General features: G+C 54.7%; 1 protein-coding gene across 1 annotated transcript in view; it reads right to left on the reverse strand.

Moving 5' to 3' along the window:
- The window catches only part of mbd6 (methyl-CpG binding domain protein 6), a 35,815-nt gene extending 18,837 nt beyond the window's left edge, over window positions 1-16,978 (reverse strand). The window contains exons 1-6 of the mRNA XM_061218824.1: window positions 16,778-16,978; window positions 13,808-13,944; window positions 13,217-13,319; window positions 11,620-11,770; window positions 7,435-7,708; window positions 5,635-7,316 (exon numbers count right to left, since the gene is read on the reverse strand). Of these exons, the coding sequence (XP_061074808.1) occupies window positions 5,635-7,316; window positions 7,435-7,708; window positions 11,620-11,770; window positions 13,217-13,319; window positions 13,808-13,920 (2,323 nt within the window). The 5' untranslated portion in view covers window positions 13,921-13,944; window positions 16,778-16,978. The remainder of the gene's footprint in view (window positions 1-5,634; window positions 7,317-7,434; window positions 7,709-11,619; window positions 11,771-13,216; window positions 13,320-13,807; window positions 13,945-16,777) is intronic.
- Window positions 16,979-17,500: the final 522 nt, after the last annotated feature.

Here is a 17,500-nt window from a genome sequence, read left to right on the forward strand (position 1 = left end):
TGTTAAGGTGCTGAGACGAGGAGGAGGGGAGTGTTAAGGTGCTGAGAGGAGGAGGGGCGTGTTAAGGTGCTGAGAGGAGGAGGAGGGGAGTGTTAAGGTGCTGAGAGGAGGAGGGAGTGTTAAGGTGCTGAGAGGAGGAGGAGGAGGGAGAGTGTTAAAGTGCTGAGAGGGGGAGGAGGGAGAGTGTTAAGGTGCTGAGAGGAGGAGGGAGAGTGTTAAGGTGCTGAGAGGAGGAGGGAGAGTGTTAAGGTGCTGAGAGGGGGAGGAGGGAGAGTGTTAAGGTGCTGAGAGGGGGAGGAGGAAGAGTCTTAAGGTGCTGAGAGGGAGGAGGGGGAGTGTTAAGGTGCTGAGAGGAGGGGAGTTGGAGGGGGAGTGTTAAGGTGCTGAGAGGAGGAGGAGGAGGGAGAGTGTTAAAGTGCTGAGAGGGGGAGGAGGGAGAGTGTTAAGGTGCTGAGAGGAGGAGGGAGAGTGTTAAGGTGCTGAGAGGAGGAGGGAGAGTGTTAAGGTGCTGAGAGGGGGAGGAGGGAGAGTGTTAAGGTGCTGAGAGGGGGAGGAGGAAGAGTCTTAAGGTGCTGAGAGGGAGGAGGGGGAGTGTTAAGGTGCTGAGAGGAGGGGAGTTGGAGGGGGAGTGTTAAGGTGCTAAGAGGGAGGGTGTTAAGGTGGAGGAAGGGGAGTGTTAAGGTGCTAAGAGGTGGAGGAAGGGGAGTGTTAAGGTGCTGAGAGGGAGGAGGGGGAGTGTTAAGGTGCTGAGAGGAGGGGAGTGTTAAGGTGCTGAGAGGGGGAGTGTTAAGGTGCTGAGAGGGGGAGGGGGAGTGTTAAGGTGCTAAGAGGGAAGGTGTTAAGGTGGAGGAAGGGGAGTATTAAGGTGCTAAGAGGGGGAGGAGGGGGAGTGTTAAGGTACTGAGAGGGAGGGTGTAGCCACTACGATATTGCAGCATACGGTACACATGCCAGAGAGCAGACATGTCGCTAATTATGTCAATGAAGTGAAAATGTCAGCTCTGTCAGTTCTTGTCAAAGTGAGCAAAAACCACAAAATAAAATCAACTCGGGCAGCCAGTTTCAAGGAATCGCCACCTTAACGTGGTGGAGGGCTTTGTGTGTCCCGGTGATCCTGGGAGCGATGTTGTCGGGGGGACTAGCGTTAGCCCCCAGTAGGGTCTCCCAAGGCAAATTGGTCCTGGGGGAGGGACCAGACTAAGAGCAATTCAAAGACTCCAGACTGGTTCTGGGGACGTGGAACGTCACCTCTCTGGTGGGGAAGGAACCGGAGCTAGTGCGGGAGGCGGAGCGGTACCAACTGGATATAGTTCGGCTCACCTCCACGCACAGCACTGGTTCCGGAACAAAACTCCTGGAGAGGGGCTGGACTCTGTTCTTTTCTGGAGTTGCTCAGGGTGAGAGGCGCCGGGCGGGTGTGGGGATACTCACAAGCCACCGGCTGAGCGCCACTGTGTTGGAGTTCCACCCAGGGAATGAGAGGGTCGCCTCTCTGCGACTACGTGTTGCTGGGGGGAAAGCTCTGACTGTCGTTTGTGCTTATGCACCAAACGGCAGTTCAGAGTATCCGGCCTTCTTGGAGTCACTGGGCGGCATCCTGGAAAGGGTACCACCCGGAGACTCCACAGTTCCGCTGGGCGACTTCAATGCTCACGTGGGCAATGATGGAGAAACCTGGAAGGGGGTGATTGGGAGGAATGGCCTGCCCGATCTTAACCCGAGTGGTGTCTTGTTATTGGACTTCTGTGCTGGTCATGGATTGTCGATAACAAACACCATGTTCGAGCATAGGGTAGCTCATAAGCGTACTTGGTACCAGAGTACCTTAGGCCAAAGATCGATGATCGATTTTGTGGTTATATCATCAGATCTGCGGCCGTATGTCTTGGACACTCGGGTGAAGAGAGGAGCAGAGCTGTCAACTGATCACCACTTGGTGGGGAGTTGAATCAAGTGGCCGGGGAGGCTGCCGGACAGACCCGGTAAACCCAAAAGTGTAGTGAGGGTGAACTGGGAACGTCTGGCGGAGACCCCCATCCGCGAGGTCTTCAACTCCCACCTCCGGAGGAACTTCTCACACATCCCGGGAGAGGCTGGGGACATGGAGTCCGAGTGGGCCAGGTTCAAAGCCTCCATTGCAGAGGCGGCAAGCAGGAGCTGTGGCCAGAAGGTCATTGGTGCCTGTCGGGGCGGCAACCCAAGAACCCACTGGTGGACACCAGCGGTGAGGGACGCCATCAAACTGAAGAAGGAGGCTTTTCGGGTTTCGCTGGCCCGGGGGTCCCCTGAAGCAGCAGACAGGTACCAGGTGGCCAGAAGGGCCCCGACTTTGGCAGTCGCTGAAGCAAAAATCTGGGTATGGGAGGAGTTTGGGGAGGCTATGGAGAAGGACTTTCGGTTGGCCTCGAGGAAGTTCTGGCAAACCATCCGACGACTCAGAAGGGGAAAGCAGGGCTTGTGTCTCAGGCTGCTGTGTCAGCAGGGGAGGAGAACTGCTGACCCAGACTGGGGAGGTTGTCGGGCGGTGGAAAGAGCACTTCGAGGAGCTCCTGAACCCGAACAACAAGTCCTCTGTGTAAGAGGCAGAGCCCGAAGACTCGAGGCAATCTGCACCTATATCCCTGGTGGAAGTTGCTGAGGTAGTCAAAAAGCTCCTCAGCGGCAAGTCGCCAGGTGTGGATGAGATTCGCCCTGAGATGCTGAAGGCTCTGGACATTGTTGGGCTGTCTTGGCTGACACGCCTCTGCAGTGTCACGTGGAGGTTGGGGACAGTACCTGCAGAGTGGCAGATTAGGGTGGTGGTCCCCATTTTCAAGAAGGGGGACCAGAGGGTGTGCTCCAATTAACGGGGTATCACCTCAGCCTCCCCGGGAAAGCTTACTCTAGGGTGCTGGAAAGGAGGCTCTGACCGATGGTCGAACCTCGGATTCAGGAGGAGCAATGTGGCTTCCGTCCTGGTTGTGGAACAGTGGACCAGCTCTTTCCCTTGGCGGGGTTGCTGGCAGGGTCATGGGAGTTTGCCCATCCAGTCCACATGTGCTTTGTGGACTTGGAGAAGGCTTTCGACCGTGTCCCCTGGTAACCCTGTGGGGGGTACTGCAGGAGTATGGGGTACCGGGGCCGTTGTTACGAGCCATCCGGTCCCTGTATAACCAAAGTGAGAGCATCCTCGGCACAAAGTCAAGCACGTTTCCAGTGGGTGTTGGACTCTGCCAAGGTTGCCCCTTGTCACCGGTCCTGTTTGTGATATTCATGGACAGGATCTCAAGGCGCAGCCGAGGTGAGGAGAGTGTCCGGATTGGTGACCTCAGAATTGCGTCTCTGCTTTTTGCGGATGATGTGGTTCGGCTGGCTTCATCGGACCGTGACCTTCAGCATGCACTGGAGCGGTTTGCAGCCGAGTGTGAAGTGGCCGGGATGAGAGTCAGCACCTCCAAGTCTGAGGCTATGGTTCTCTGCCGGAAAACGGTGGATTGCTCCCTCCGGGTTGGGAACGAGTCATTGCCCCAAGTGAAGGAGTTCAAGTATCTTGGGGTCTTGTTCACAAGTGAGGGTAGAAGGGAGCGTGAAATCGACAGGCGGATCAGTGCAGCGTCAGCAGTAATGCGGGCATTGCACCGGACCGTTGTGTTGAAGAGGGAGCTGAGCCGGAAGGTGAAGCTCTCGATTTACCGGTCGATCTACGTCCCAACCCTCACCTGTGGTCAGGAGCTTTGGGTAGTGACCGAAAGAACGAGATTGCATATACAAGTGGCCGAAATGAGCTTCCTCCGTAGGGTGGCTGGGCTCAGCCTTAGAGATAGGGTGAGGAGCTCAGACATCCGGAGGGAGCTCAGAGTAGAGCCGCTGCTCCTTCGCGTTGAAAGGAGCCAACTGCGGTGGTTCGGGCATCTGATCAGGATGCCTCCCGGGCACCTCCCTTTGGACCATGTTAATCTCACCACCTTGATTGTTCGGCGAAGTTTACCGTTAGATAAAAATATATCAAATTGAACAGAGACCTGTACTGCGTGAAAATCCCAGGGGGATCAGCAGTTTCTGAGATACTCAAACCACCCTGTCTGGCACCAACAATTCCATGGTCAAAGTCACTTAGATCATATTTTTCCACATTCTGATGGTTGATGTGAACATTAACTGAAGCTCCTGACCCATAGGTACATGATTGTATGCATTGCACTGCTGCCAGTTTCCAGATGTACTGTCCAAGCTCTGTTGAAGGAGCACAAAGAAACGGGCAACGTTGAGGACCGTAGACGCAGTGGTCGGCCAAGGAAACTTAGTGCAGCAGATGAAAGACACATCATGCTCACTTCCCTTTGCAACCGGAAGATGTCCAGTAGTGCCATCAGCTCACAATTGACAGAAACCAGTGCGACCCAGGTACACCCATCTACTGTGCGGAGTCTGGTCAGAAGTGGTCTTCATGGAAGAATTGCGGCCAAAAAGCCATACCTCCAACGTGGAAACAAGGCCAAGCGACTCAACTATGCACAAAAACACAGGAACTGGGGTGCAGAAAAATGGCAGCAGGTTCTCTGGACTGATGAGTCAAAATGTGAAATATTTGGCTGTAGCAGAAGGCAGTTTGTTCACCGAAGGGCTGGAGAGCGGTACAAGAATGAGCGTCAGCAGGCAACAGTGAAGCATGGTGGAGGTTCCTTGCAAGTTTGGGGCTGCATTTCTGCAAATGGAGTTGGGGATTTGGTCAGAATTTATGGTCTTGTCAATGCTGAGAATACAGGCAGATACTTATCCAACATGCAATACCATCAGGGAGGCATCTGATTGGCATGTATTCTGCAGCAGGGCAACGACCCCAAACATACAGCCAATTTCATTAAGAACTATCTTCAGCGTAAAGAAGAACAAGGAGTCCTGGAAGTGATGGTATGGCCTCCACAGAGCCCTGATCTCAACATCATTGAGTCTGTCTGGGATTACATGGAGACAGAAGCATTTGAGGCTGCCTAAATCCACAGAAGAACTGTAGCTAGTTCTCCAAGATTTTTGGAACAACAGACCTGCCGAGTTCCTTCAAAAACTGTGTGCAAGTATACCTAGAAGAATTGATGCTGTTTTGAAGGCAAAATCTGGTCACACCAAATATTGATTTGATTTAGATTTTTCTTCTGTTCATTCACTTCTTCTGTTCATGCATTTTGTTATTTGATCAAAATAAACCAATAACATTTCTTTTTTTTGAAAGCATTCTTATTTTACAGCATTTTTTCACACCTGCCTAAAACTTTTGCAACTATCCACAATTTATCCTATTTGGTGGATGTAACCAGTAGCAAATGAGCCATGCATTTAAAAATCGCTCCACACCTAGATGTTGGGAACAGCAGTGTTTTGGTCCCATTTGGTGGGTGCATCAGGGACTTCACCCTTTCAGCCCCAAGCCCAATATGAATCACAAAGGGTTTGGTCTTTGGTTGAGAAAATTGAAAAGTAGAGAAAATGAGGTAGGGTTTTATAGGGGCTCAAAACAAAAGTATAGCAGTCATTTTGATTGGTTGAAAAGGTATAAGGACTGAAAGGGTCCATCACTAGCTGGGTGACATCGCTCTGTACCCACATGCTCAGAACAGCACCGGTGCACATGCCCAACGCGCCCCAGATGACACTCACCTGCAGCGACACTGTGGCTCTGGGTGGGGCCCCCATTGGGCTCCTGGGGCCCCCTCTCCTCCAGGGGCCCGGCGGGGGGGCAGGAGGTCAGCTGCCCAAGCAGGCTGAGGATCTGCCCCCCCACGTCCTGGGGCTGCCCCAGTGTGAGGACAGGGCTGGGGTTCTGCCCCAGTGTGAGGACAGGGCTGGGGTTCTGCCCCAGTGTTAGGACAGGGCCCGGGTTCTGCCCATCAGCCATCTCCTCGGCCACGCCCACGGGAGGGAAGGCCAGCGGGGAGGAGGGGTGGGCGGGGCTCTGGGGCTGCTGGTGGGCGGGGGCCAGTGAGGCGGGTGGGGCTGGGTAGTGAGCAGGCAGGGTTAGGGAGGGGCCCGGGGAGGAGGGGGCGTGGCTGGGGCCGGGGGCGGGGCCTGCAGAGGCTGAGGTCTGGGCGCTCTGGATGCTGAGCAGGTGCAGGAGGGCAGAGAGAGGCTGGGTGGGCACCGCCCTCTTGCTGTCCTGGGCGTCGGCCGGCTGCTTGGGGGGCGGGCCGGGCTGGGGGAGGCTCTCTGGGTGTGAGGTAGAGGAGGAGGAAGGCTCGCTGGGCGCTCGGAGGCCGCAGAGCTGCGACTCTTTCAGCATGCTGAGCACGGTCGGGGATCGGCGCTGACGCCTGCGCTGCGCGGCGGCCTTGTCCAGGAGGGGGCGGGGCCCACGCGGTGACGAGCAGGAGGAGGAGGAGGAGGAGGAGGAGGAGGATGGGGAGGGAGACGAGTGTGGGATCAGGAGGGTGTGAGACGTGGGAGGCGTCCTGGCGCTACTGTGCAAAGTGCTCATTAATACCTTGGACTGCGGAGCCTCCTTTACGCCACCGGGTGCATTGGCGTTAGCGCCGGGGGCGTGGGCATTAGCATGGGCATTAGCGCCGGGGGCGTGGGCGTTAGCGCCGGGGGCCTGGGCGTTAGCATTGGCATTAGCGCCGGGGGTGTGGGCGTTAGCGTTGGCGTTAGTGCTAGCCCCGTGGGCGTTAGCGTTAGTGCTAGCCCCGTGGGCGTTAGCGTTGGCGTTAGTGCTAGCCCCGTGGGCGTTAGCGTTAGTGCTAGCCCCGTGGGCGTTAGCATTAGCACCGTGACTTGGGCTCCGGCTCATCTGGCTGGCCAGCTGGGCCTTGGCAGCCGCTGACAGGAGGCTGCTGGCAGGGAAGGACGAGACGTGCTGCTGCTGCTTCTGCTGGCTCAGCAGCTGCCCCAGGAAGCCAGCGTTGGTGTTCGCACTAGCCGCCACGGCGCTCTTCCGGTCCGAGGCGAAGGCCGGGGGCGGGACCAGGTGGTTCTGGTTCTGGGCTGGCGGGAAGTTGCTTTGGTTGCTCTGCGGCTGAGGGAGGGGGAGGGGGCTGGGGGGGGCGTCCTTGTACTGCTGCAACATGTCCTCCAGTCGGCTGACGGGGCTGACGGGGGGAAGGGACTTCGGGGAGTGAGGGGGGCAGGGGGGCCTGGTGCCCCCCGGGGGGTAAGCAGCTAGGACCACTACCCCCACGCCCCCCTGCTCGGAGAGAGAGGAGGAGGAGGCTGAAGAGTGGCGCGATCGCTGGCGGGGGGAGGGGCAGTCCTGGCTCCCACAAGGGGAGGGGCTACTGGAGAAAGGGGGCGGGGAGCCGACGAGCCCTGCCCGGCCCAGGCCCGCCCCGGGGGAGGGGCAGGAGGAGGGGGGGCGGGGAGGAGAGGCAGGAGGAGGAGAGGCAGGGGTCCAGGGGGTGGGGCTGTGAGGGCCCGGGAGGCTCCGGGGTGTGGGGGGGCCGGGGGGGGGGCGGGGGGCGGGCGTACCTCTGGGGCCCGTAGCAGGAGAATGGGGAGCGGTTTGGGGACGGCGGGGGCGGTTTCCTGGGCGACAGGCGGGAGCTAGAGTTGGGGCGGGATAAGGGGAGAGAGCCGTTGAAGGGGAAGGACAGGGGGGGGTGGGGAGGGGTGGGGCTGGGGCTGAGTTTGGGCTGTGCTGAGGGCCGGGGACGGGGGGAGTAAGAGCCCCAGCCCCCCTCCTCCCGAGCTCCCAGGGGCCCCACCCTCAGGTCCCTGCTCTCCATGGAGCAGAATGGGCCTCCTGCAGTACAGAGAGAGAGGGTCCATATCTCACTCACAGTAACACAGCTCATCAGCAAGAAACATGGCTTTTGCATCTGCAGCAATCAATGGGTTTTCAAACTACCTTTCAAACAGAACCCATGGATGGGAACAGGTCCTCACTTTGTGGTGATGACACCGCTCTACATTGCCCAGGCCTTTTCACTGTACATACTTTTGGGTTCTGCTGCTGCCCTCAGTACAGGCAAAACTGAATGTCTTGTGTTTACGGTCTCATTCAAACTCTTCAGATGAACTAAAACTCACCAGTTTTGATGGAAGTGCATTGAAAGAGTATGTTGCTATAAATATCTTGGGATCTGGCTTGATGATTCTCTTAATTTATCTAATGGCTTCAGAAAGTATTCAGATCCAATCACTTTTTGCACACTTTATTGTGTGTAATATGTTTTATTCTATTAACGGCACAGCAGGTCATTTTGGACTCCTAACGGTCAAGAGAGGAAATGCAGCAATTCCTGTGTGGTGTTGGTGGTGGTGTTGTTAGTGGTGGTGTTGGTGTTGGTGGTGTAGTGGTGGTGTTGGCGGTGGTGTTGGTGTTGGCGGTGATGGTGGTGTTGGTGGTGGTGTGGTGTTGATGGTGTTGGTGTTGGCGGTGGTGGTGGTAGTGTTGGTGGTGGTGTTAGTGGTGGTGGTGGTGTTAGTGGTGGTGGTGGTGTTGGTGGTGGTGTGGTGTTGGTGGTGGTGTGGTGGTGGTGTGGTGTTGGTGGTGGTGGTGGTGTTGGTGGTGGTGTGGTGTTGGTGTTGGTGGTGGTGTTGGTGGTGGTGTGGTGTTGGTGTTGGTGGTGGTGTTGGTGGTGGTGTGGTGTTGGTGTTGGTGTTGGCGGTGGTGGTGGTAGTGTTGGTGGTGGTGTTAGTGGTGGTGGTGGTGTTAGTGGTGGTGGTGGTGTTGGTGGTGGTGTTGGTGGTGGTGTGGTGTTGATGGTGTTGGTGTTGGCGGTGGTGGTGGTAGTGTTGGTGGTGGTGTTGGTGGTGGTGTGGTGTTGGTGTTGGTGTTGGTGTTGGTGGTGTAGTGGTGGTGTTGGCGGTGGTGTTGGTGTTGGCGGTGATGGTGGTGTTGGTGGTGGTGTGGTGTTGATGGTGTTGGTGTTGGCGGTGGTGGTGGTAGTGTTGGTGGTGGTGTTAGTGGTGGTGGTGGTGTTAGTGGTGGTGGTGGTGTTGGTGGTGGTGTGGTGTTGGTGGTGGTGTGGTGGTGGTGTGGTGTTGGTGGTGGTGGTGGTGTTGGTGGTGGTGTGGTGTTGGTGTTGGTGGTGGTGTTGGTGGTGGTGTGGTGTTGGTGTTGGTGGTGGTGTTGGTGGTGGTGTGGTGTTGGTGTTGGTGTTGGCGGTGGTGGTGGTAGTGTTGGTGGTGGTGTTAGTGGTGGTGGTGGTGTTAGTGGTGGTGGTGGTGTTGGTGGTGGTGTTGGTGGTGGTGTGGTGTTGATGGTGTTGGTGTTGGCGGTGGTGGTGGTAGTGTTGGTGGTGGTGTTGGTGGTGGTGTGGTGTTGGTGTTGGTGTTGGCGGTGGTGGTGGTAGTGTTGGTGGTGGTGTTAGTGGTGGTGGTGGTGTTAGTGGTGGTGGTGGTGTTGGTGGTGGTGTTGGTGGTGGTGTGGTGTTGATGGTGTTGGTGTTGGCGGTGGTGGTGGTAGTGTTGGTGGTGGTGTTAGTGGTGGTGGTGGTGTTAGTGGTGGTGGTGGTGTTGGTGGTGGTGTGGTGTTGGTGGTGGTGTGGTGGTGGTGTGGTGTTGGTGGTGGTGGTGGTGTTGGTGGTGGTGTGGTGTTGGTGTTGGTGGTGGTGTTGGTGGTGGTGTGGTGGTGGTGTTGGTGGTGGTGTTGGTGGTGGTGTTGGTGGTGGTGTGGTGTTGGTGTTGGTGTTGGCGGTGGTGGTGGTAGTGTTGGTGGTGGTGTTAGTGGTGGTGGTGGTGTTAGTGGTGGTGGTGGTGTTGGTGGTGGTGTTGGTGGTGGTGTGGTGTTGGTGGTGGTGTGGTGTTGGTGGTGGTGGTGGTGTTGGTGGTGGTGTGGTGTTGGTGTTGGTGGTGGTGTTGGTGGTGGTGTTGGTGGTGGTGGTGGTGGTGTTGGTGGTGGTGGTGGTGTTGGTGGTGGTGGTGTTGGTGGTGGTGTGGTGGTGGTGTGGTGTTGGTGGTGGTGGTGTGGTGTTGGTGGTGGTGGTGGTGTGGTGTTGGTGTGGTGTTGGTGGTGGTGTTGGTGGTGGTGTTGGTGTGGTGTTGGTGGTGGTGGTGGTGTGTTGGTGGTGGTGTGGTGGTGGTGTGGTGTTGGTGGTGGTGTGGTGGTGGTGGTGGTGTGGTGGTGGTGGTGTGGTGTTGGTGTTGGTGGTGGTGTTGGTGGTGGTGTGGTGTTGGTGTTGGCGGTGGTGGTGGTAGTGTTGGTGGTGGTGTTAGTGGTGGTGGTGGTGTTAGTGGTGGTGGTGGTGTTGGTGGTGGTGTTGGTGGTGGTGTGGTGTTGATGGTGTTGGTGTTGGCGGTGGTGGTGGTAGTGTTGGTGGTGGTGTTGGTGGTGGTGTGGTGTTGGTGTTGGTGTTGGCGGTGGTGGTGGTAGTGTTGGTGGTGGTGTTAGTGGTGGTGGTGGTGTTAGTGGTGGTGGTGGTGTTGGTGGTGGTGTTGGTGGTGGTGTGGTGTTGATGGTGTTGGTGTTGGCGGTGGTGGTGGTAGTGTTGGTGGTGGTGTTAGTGGTGGTGGTGGTGTTAGTGGTGGTGTTGGTGGTGGTGTGGTGTTGGTGGTGGTGTGGTGGTGGTGTGGTGTTGGTGGTGGTGTTGGTGGTGGTGTGGTGTTGGTGTTGGTGGTGGTGTTGGTGGTGGTGTTGGTGGTGGTGTGGTGGTGTGGTGTTGGTGTTGGTGGTGGTGTTGGTGGTGGTGTGGTGTTGGTGTTGGTGTTGGCGGTGGTGGTGGTAGTGTTGGTGGTGGTGTTAGTGGTGGTGGTGGTGTTAGTGGTGGTGGTGGTGTTGGTGGTGGTGTTGGTGGTGGTGTGGTGTTGGTGGTGGTGTGGTGGTGGTGTGGTGTTGGTGGTGGTGTTGGTGGTGGTGTGGTGTTGGTGTTGGTGGTGGTGTTGGTGTTGGTGGTGGTGGTGGTGGTGTTGGTGGTGGTGTTGGTGGTGGTGGTGTTGGTGGTGGTGTGGTGGTGGTGTGGTGTTGGTGGTGGTGGTGTGGTGTTGGTGGTGGTGGTGGTGTTGGTGTGGTGTTGGTGGTGGTGGTGGTGTGTTGGTGGTGGTGTGGTGGTGGTGTGGTGTTGGTGGTGGTGTTGGTGGTGGTGTGGTGGTGGTGGTGGTGTGTTGGTGTTGGTGGTGGTGGTGGTGGTGTGTTGGCGGTGGTGTTGGTGGTGGTGTGGTGTTGGTGGTGGTGGTGGTGTGGTGTTGGTGGTGGTGTTGGTGGTGGTGTGGTGTTGGTGGTGGTGTGGTGGTGGTGTTGGTGGTGGTGGTGGTGTTGGTGGTGGTGGCGGTGGTGTGGTGTTGGTGGTGGTGTTGGTGGTGGTGGTGTTGGTGTTGGTGTTGGCGGTGGTGTGGTGGTGGTGTTGGTGGTGGTGGTGTGGTGTGGTGTTGGCGGTGGTGTGGTGGTGGTGTTGGTGGTGGTGTTGGTGGTGGTGTTGGCGGTGGTGTGGTGGTGGTGTTGGTGGTGGTGTTGGTGGTGGTGTTGGCGGTGGTGTGGTGGTGGTGTTGGTGGTGGTGTTGGTGGTGGTGGTGTTGGTGGTGGTGTTGGTGGTGTTGGTGGTGTGGTGGTGGTGGTGTTGGTGGTGGTGGTGGTGTTGGTGGTGGTGTTGGTGGTGGTGTTGGTGGTGGTGTTGGTGGTGGTGTTGGTGGTGTGGTGGTGGTGGTGTTGGTGGTGGTGTTGGTGGTGGTGTTGGTGGTGGTGGTGTGGTGTTGGTGGTGGCGTGTGGCGGGTACCTGTGCCATGGGAGGCCTGCATGCTGCGGCAGAGCGCCGCCATGGCGACCACTTTCCGCCGGTGGTTACACAGCTTGGTCATGTCCTCCTCCGCCTTCCCCGGCAGCTGGGGCCTCTGGAGCAACACCGCCCCCGGGTCAAAATTAAATACCTGGGGAGGGGGTCAAAGTTAAACACCTGGGGAGGGGGGCACCACTAGGGAGGGGCACAGGGCTGAGAATGAACAGTACCCATGTTATTGCTTGTTTCAGATTTCTTTCTCCCAATTTAGTAGCCAACTGTACCCTATCTATTCCAATTGCTCATGTGTTAGCTAGGGATACACAATCTGCATCCTGTCCCTGGATGGATCAGCTGACCCTGAGAACGACATCCCTTCTCCAAGCCACATCGTCCCGCCCGCGACCGCGATTCTGTTGTGTGTGCTGATCTCACGAACCCCCCCGGGGTGCTGTTGTGTGTGCTGATCTCACTAACCCCCCGGGGTGATGTTGTGTACGGCGATCTCACTAACCCCCCGGGGTGCTGTTGTGTGTGCTGATCTCACTAACCCCCCGGGGTGCTGTTGTGTGTGCTGATCTCACTAACCCCCCGGGGTGATGTTGTGTGTGCTGATCTCACTAACCCCCGGGGTGGTGATGTGTGTGCTGATCTCACTAACCCCCCCGGGGTGCTGTTGTGTGTGCTGATCTCACTAACCCCCCCGGGGTGCTGTTGTGTGTGCTGATCTCACTAACCCCCCGGGGTGATGTTGTGTGTGCTGATCTCACTAACCCCCGGGGTGGTGTTGTGTGTGCTGATCTCACTAACCCCCGGGGTGGTGTTGTGTGTGCTGATCTCACTAACCCCCCCGGGGTGCTGTTGTGTGTGCTGATCTCACTAACCCCCCCGGGGTGCTGTTGTGTGTGCTGATCTCACTAACTCCCCCGGGGTGCTGTTGTGTGTGCTGATCTCACTAACCCCCCCGGGGTGCTGTTGTATACGATCTCATGAACCCCCCTTGCGGACTCCTCCCCCCCCCTCCATGTGCTCCATGTGAACCAGCCAAACTCGGCTTTGGCAGGACCGGGGATTGATCAAGGTCTGTTACTCCAGCCGCACACCACCACGGGTCAAGAGGGCCCACGTCAGAATTACAGAATTCAAAAGACCCCAAGCGTACCCTCTTTTTGAACACATTTGAGAGGTATGGTCTTACGGTCATATTGCAAATGTTGTGTTTTGCACGTGCATGATTACAGCTGTGCATGTGTGACAACTGACTATATTTTTGAGTTGATTTTGTGTTTCAACGTATCCCAAGATACCCTAGAAGACAAAAACAGTTTGCAGACCCATTTTAACAACAAAACAGAAGTCAAAGGTTTTTAACACTTTTTCAGACAAGTGGAAGTCACCAAAGCCCACCTCTTGTTTACTCTTGCCTATTCAAATACATTACAGTTTACTTAAAAAAAAAACTTTTTATATTTCCGTATAAAGCAACGCATTGATGATTTTTGGTGGAAAAACAAACACAGGGCCATTCTATATTAATAACACTACATACTCCATGTGGTAGGTTGGGTGGCACGGGCAGGGAGGGGGTGGGTCTCACCTTGTGCACAACCAGTGGACACTCCAGCCCACACTTACAGGTGCCGTCAGTCAACAGATACGATCCCACCTCCTCCACTGAAGACAAGAGAGTCCCACTGGGACTGGGGGGGAGAGAGGGAGAGAGGGAGAGAGGGAGAGAGAGGGAGAGAGAGAGGGAGGGAGAGATGCTCATACTCGTTGCATGTTGTATATGTAAATGGTAAATGGTTGCCATTTATATAGCGCCTTTATCCAAAGCACTGTACAATTGATGCTTCTCATTCACCCATTCATAGACACACTCACACACTAATGGCGATTGGCTGCCATGCAAGGCGCTGACCAGCTCGTCAGGAGCATTTGGGGGTTAGTGCTCAGGGACACTTCGACACAGCCCAGGCGGGGAATCGAACCAGCAACCCTCCGCGACTGCCAGACGACTGCTCTTACTGCCTGAGCCAATGAGACGACTGCTCTTACTGCCTGAGTCAATGAGACGACTGCTCTTACTGCCTGAGCCATGTCGCCCCCTATATGTGGTTTAGTCCTCCACAGTGTGGTTTTTCTTTTTGGCCCGCGGCCTGTGGGGCGATCAGAGACGTCTGCTCACCTGATGTAGGCCACGGCCCCGTTCTCCACTGTCCTGCGCCAGCCAATGGGAACCTGCGCTGTGGCACTGCTGCCAGCCCTCTCTCCAGCACCCCGCTCGCTGCCTCCCGTCATGTTCTGGCCTCAGGCTTCCAGGACCTTCCGGCCCAAGCCGCGGACAGGAGAGAGGTTAGAGGTCAGGGGTCAGCGCCAGCTCAAATCAAATCTCAAATCAGGAACTGGAAAAATCATCACACAATCTGGGATTGTTAACCTGGGATATATAGTCGAATGAAGTTTGCACTAATCAGTGTGACTAATGTTGACTTCCCCGATCTTCATTAGTGTCTGCAGAGCTACTCAACCCCACGTCCTGCGGGCCGCAGTGTCTGCAGAGCTACTCAACCCCACGTCCTGCGGGTCACAGTGTCTGCAGAGCTACTCAACCCCACATCCTGCGGGCCGCAGTGTCTGCAGAGCTACTCAACCCCACATCCTGCAGTGTCTGCAGAGCTACTCAACCCCACGTCCTGCGGGCCGCAGTGTCTGCAGAGCTACTCAACCCCACGTCCTGGGGGCCGCAGTGTCTGCAGCACTACTCAACCCCACGTCCTGGGGGCCGCAGTGTCTGCAGAGCTACTCAACCCCACGTCCTGCGGGCCGCAGTGTCTGCAGCGCTACTCAACCCCACGTCCTGGGGGCCGCAGTGTCTGCAGCGCTACTCAACCCCACGTCCTGCGGGCCGCAGTGTCTGCAGAGCTACTCAACCCCACATCCTGCGGGCCGCAGTGTCTGCAGAGCTACTCAACCCCACATCCTGCGGGCCGCAGTGTCTGCAGCTCTACTCAACCCCACGTCCTGCGGGTCACAGTGTCTGCAGGTAAGAGTAAAACCGTGCATTACACCACCTGATTTCACTCATTATTTTACCTGCTTAGTTAAGATAAGATAATCAGTGAAATCAGGTGGTGTAGCGCACGGCTGAAGCACATGACTGCAGACACCTGAGCAACGCTTCATTAATCACTTTATAGGTCTTTGGCTCCATCTACCCCAAAATGAAAGGTAGCAGAGTTATGAGTGTTGAAATATGATTTCCAAACAAAAATCTGTTTTAGGATGGATTGAACAAACTGCCTTCTGCTATAGCCAAATAGTTCACATTTTCACTCATCAGTCCAGAAAACCTGTTGCCATTTTTCTGCACCCCAGTTCCTGTGTTTTCGGGGACAGTTGGCCCCTCTCTCCCTCGCTTGGCCTTGTTTCCACAGTGGAGGTATGGCTTTTTGGCTGCAATTCTTCCATGAAGACCGCTTCTGACCAGACTTCTCCGCACAGTGAATATGTGTACCTGGGTCCACTGGTTTCTGCCAATTCTGAGCTGATGCTGCACTAAGTTTCCTTGGTTGACTACTGTGTCTACAGTCCTCAACGTTGCCCGTTTCTTTGTGCTTCTTCAACAGAGCTTGGACAGCACATCTGGAAACCCCTGTCTGCCTTGAAATTTCTGCCTGGGCGAGACCTTGCTGATGCAGTATAACTACCTTGTGTCTTGTTGCTGTGCTCAGTCTTGCCATGGTGTATGACTTCTGACATTAAACTGTCTTCAGCAACCTCACCTTGGAGTTAGAGTTTGGCTGTTCCTCGCCCAGTTTTAACCCTCCTACACAGCTGTTTCTGTTTCAGTTAATGATTGTGTTTCAACCAACATATTAAATTGATGATCATTAGCTCCTGTTTGGTATAATCGGTGAATCACACACCTGATTATACGTCTACAAAATCCCTGACTTTGTGCAAGTGTACCTAGAAGAATTGGTGCTGGTTTGAAGGCAAAGGGTGGTGACACCAAATATTGATTTGATTTAGATTTTTCTTCTGTTTGCTCACTTTGCATTTTGTTGATTAAACTATTAATATATAAACTATTAACATTTCTATTTTTTGAAAGCATTCTTACTTTATAGCATTTTTTTCACACTAGCCTAAAACTTTTGCACAGTACTGTATGTATTATAATATATAATATATATATATATATATATATATATATATATATATATATAAACACACTCACTTAGCACTTTATTAGCAACACCTGTACACCTACTTATTCATTTAATGCAATCATCTAATCAGCCAATCATGTGGCAGCAGTACTATGCATAAAATCATGCAGATACGTGTCAGTTAATGTTCAACCATCAGAATGGTTTTGTGCTAGACGGGCTTGGTTTGATTATTTCTGTAACTGTTGATCTCTTGGGATTTTCACTCACAACAGTCTCTAGAGTTTGCAGAAAATGGTGAAAAAACAAAAACATCCAGTGACCAGCTGTTCCACAGGCAGAAACGTGTTGTTAATGAGAGAGGCCAGAGGAGAAGGGCCAGATTGGTCAATGCTGACAGTAAGGTGACAGTAACACAAATAATCACACATTACAACAGCGGTATGCAGAAGAGCATCTGAACGCACAACGTGTCAACCCTCTTAGTGGATAGGCTACAGCAGCAGAAAACTTAAGTCTAAAAGATGAGTCTAATAAATACCTAATAAAGTGCAGATAAAGAAGTGTGAGAAATGTTATTTGACATGGTAAATTCCCATGTCATTGAAAAAATATTATATTTCAATCACTCCAACACCAACCTAAAACCTACACCTGCTGGCTTTCCACCCTCCCTTTACCTGGGAGTCAGGTGTGAATACAGTCCAGCCAATCAGTAGCACTAATTACTTGGGAGAAGAAAAAAACCTTTTATTTTCGGATAGAGCTGGTGAAAACCCATAAAGTGACAGAAGAAGCATGTCTGTCTGGCCTGCAGTGGTGGTGTGACTGACGTCAAGCTGATAATCTCCAGCTTTATTCCACCACACTAACAATCTGAGAAAGAGTAACTTAGTTTCCAGGGGTTTGTTATGAGGTCTGCAGCCCAAAGCCCATTGAGATGAGTTCAGTGTTGGCTGGCAGCACAGCAGAGCAATCTTTACCTTCTCATCTTCATGAAGCCCTGGCCAGTGGCACGCACGGAATCGGCCTGGCAGAACACATGCTTCCCACACGGAAAGGGCACAGCGTGACGTGCTGGGGGTACCGTCTCTGCACCCCGCGTTGTGACGTGCTGGGGTACCGTCTCTGCACCCCGAGTTGTGACGTGCTGGGGTACCCCTCTCTGCACCCCGCGTTGTGACGTGCTGGGGGTTCGTCCAGAGCCGTGCGGATCTCTGGGGACGCCCGTGTGCGCTGTCGGGGGGAAGCAGAAAAGAAGCCTCACAGAGCTGCCATTTATACAGCGCCATTATCTAAAGCGCTGTCCAATTGAAGCTTCTCATTCACCCATTCATACACACACTCACACACCAACGGCGATTGGCTGCCATGCAAGGCAGGGGTTAGGCGTTTTGCTCAGGGTCACTTTGACACACCCAGGGAGGAATCGAACCAGCAACCCTCTGACTGCCAGACGACTGCTCTTATAGCCTGAGCCAATGTTGCCCCACAATTCAGTGTGAGAGATGAATTAAACAACCAAAGGGAACACCACTGGAGATGCTGGGGACTGAACCCAGGACCACATATGGCCTCTTTCCACCACTGCTATTGTCTCTGGTGCATTTTAATTACGTTGTGAAGTACAACACCACTCTCACTCATATACACACTCACACTCACACTCACACTCACACTCACACTCACACTCACACTCACACTCA

This window comes from Conger conger, chromosome 14 (assembly GCF_963514075.1).
Source record: "Conger conger chromosome 14, fConCon1.1, whole genome shotgun sequence".
NCBI classification, from domain to species: domain Eukaryota; kingdom Metazoa; phylum Chordata; class Actinopteri; order Anguilliformes; family Congridae; genus Conger; species Conger conger.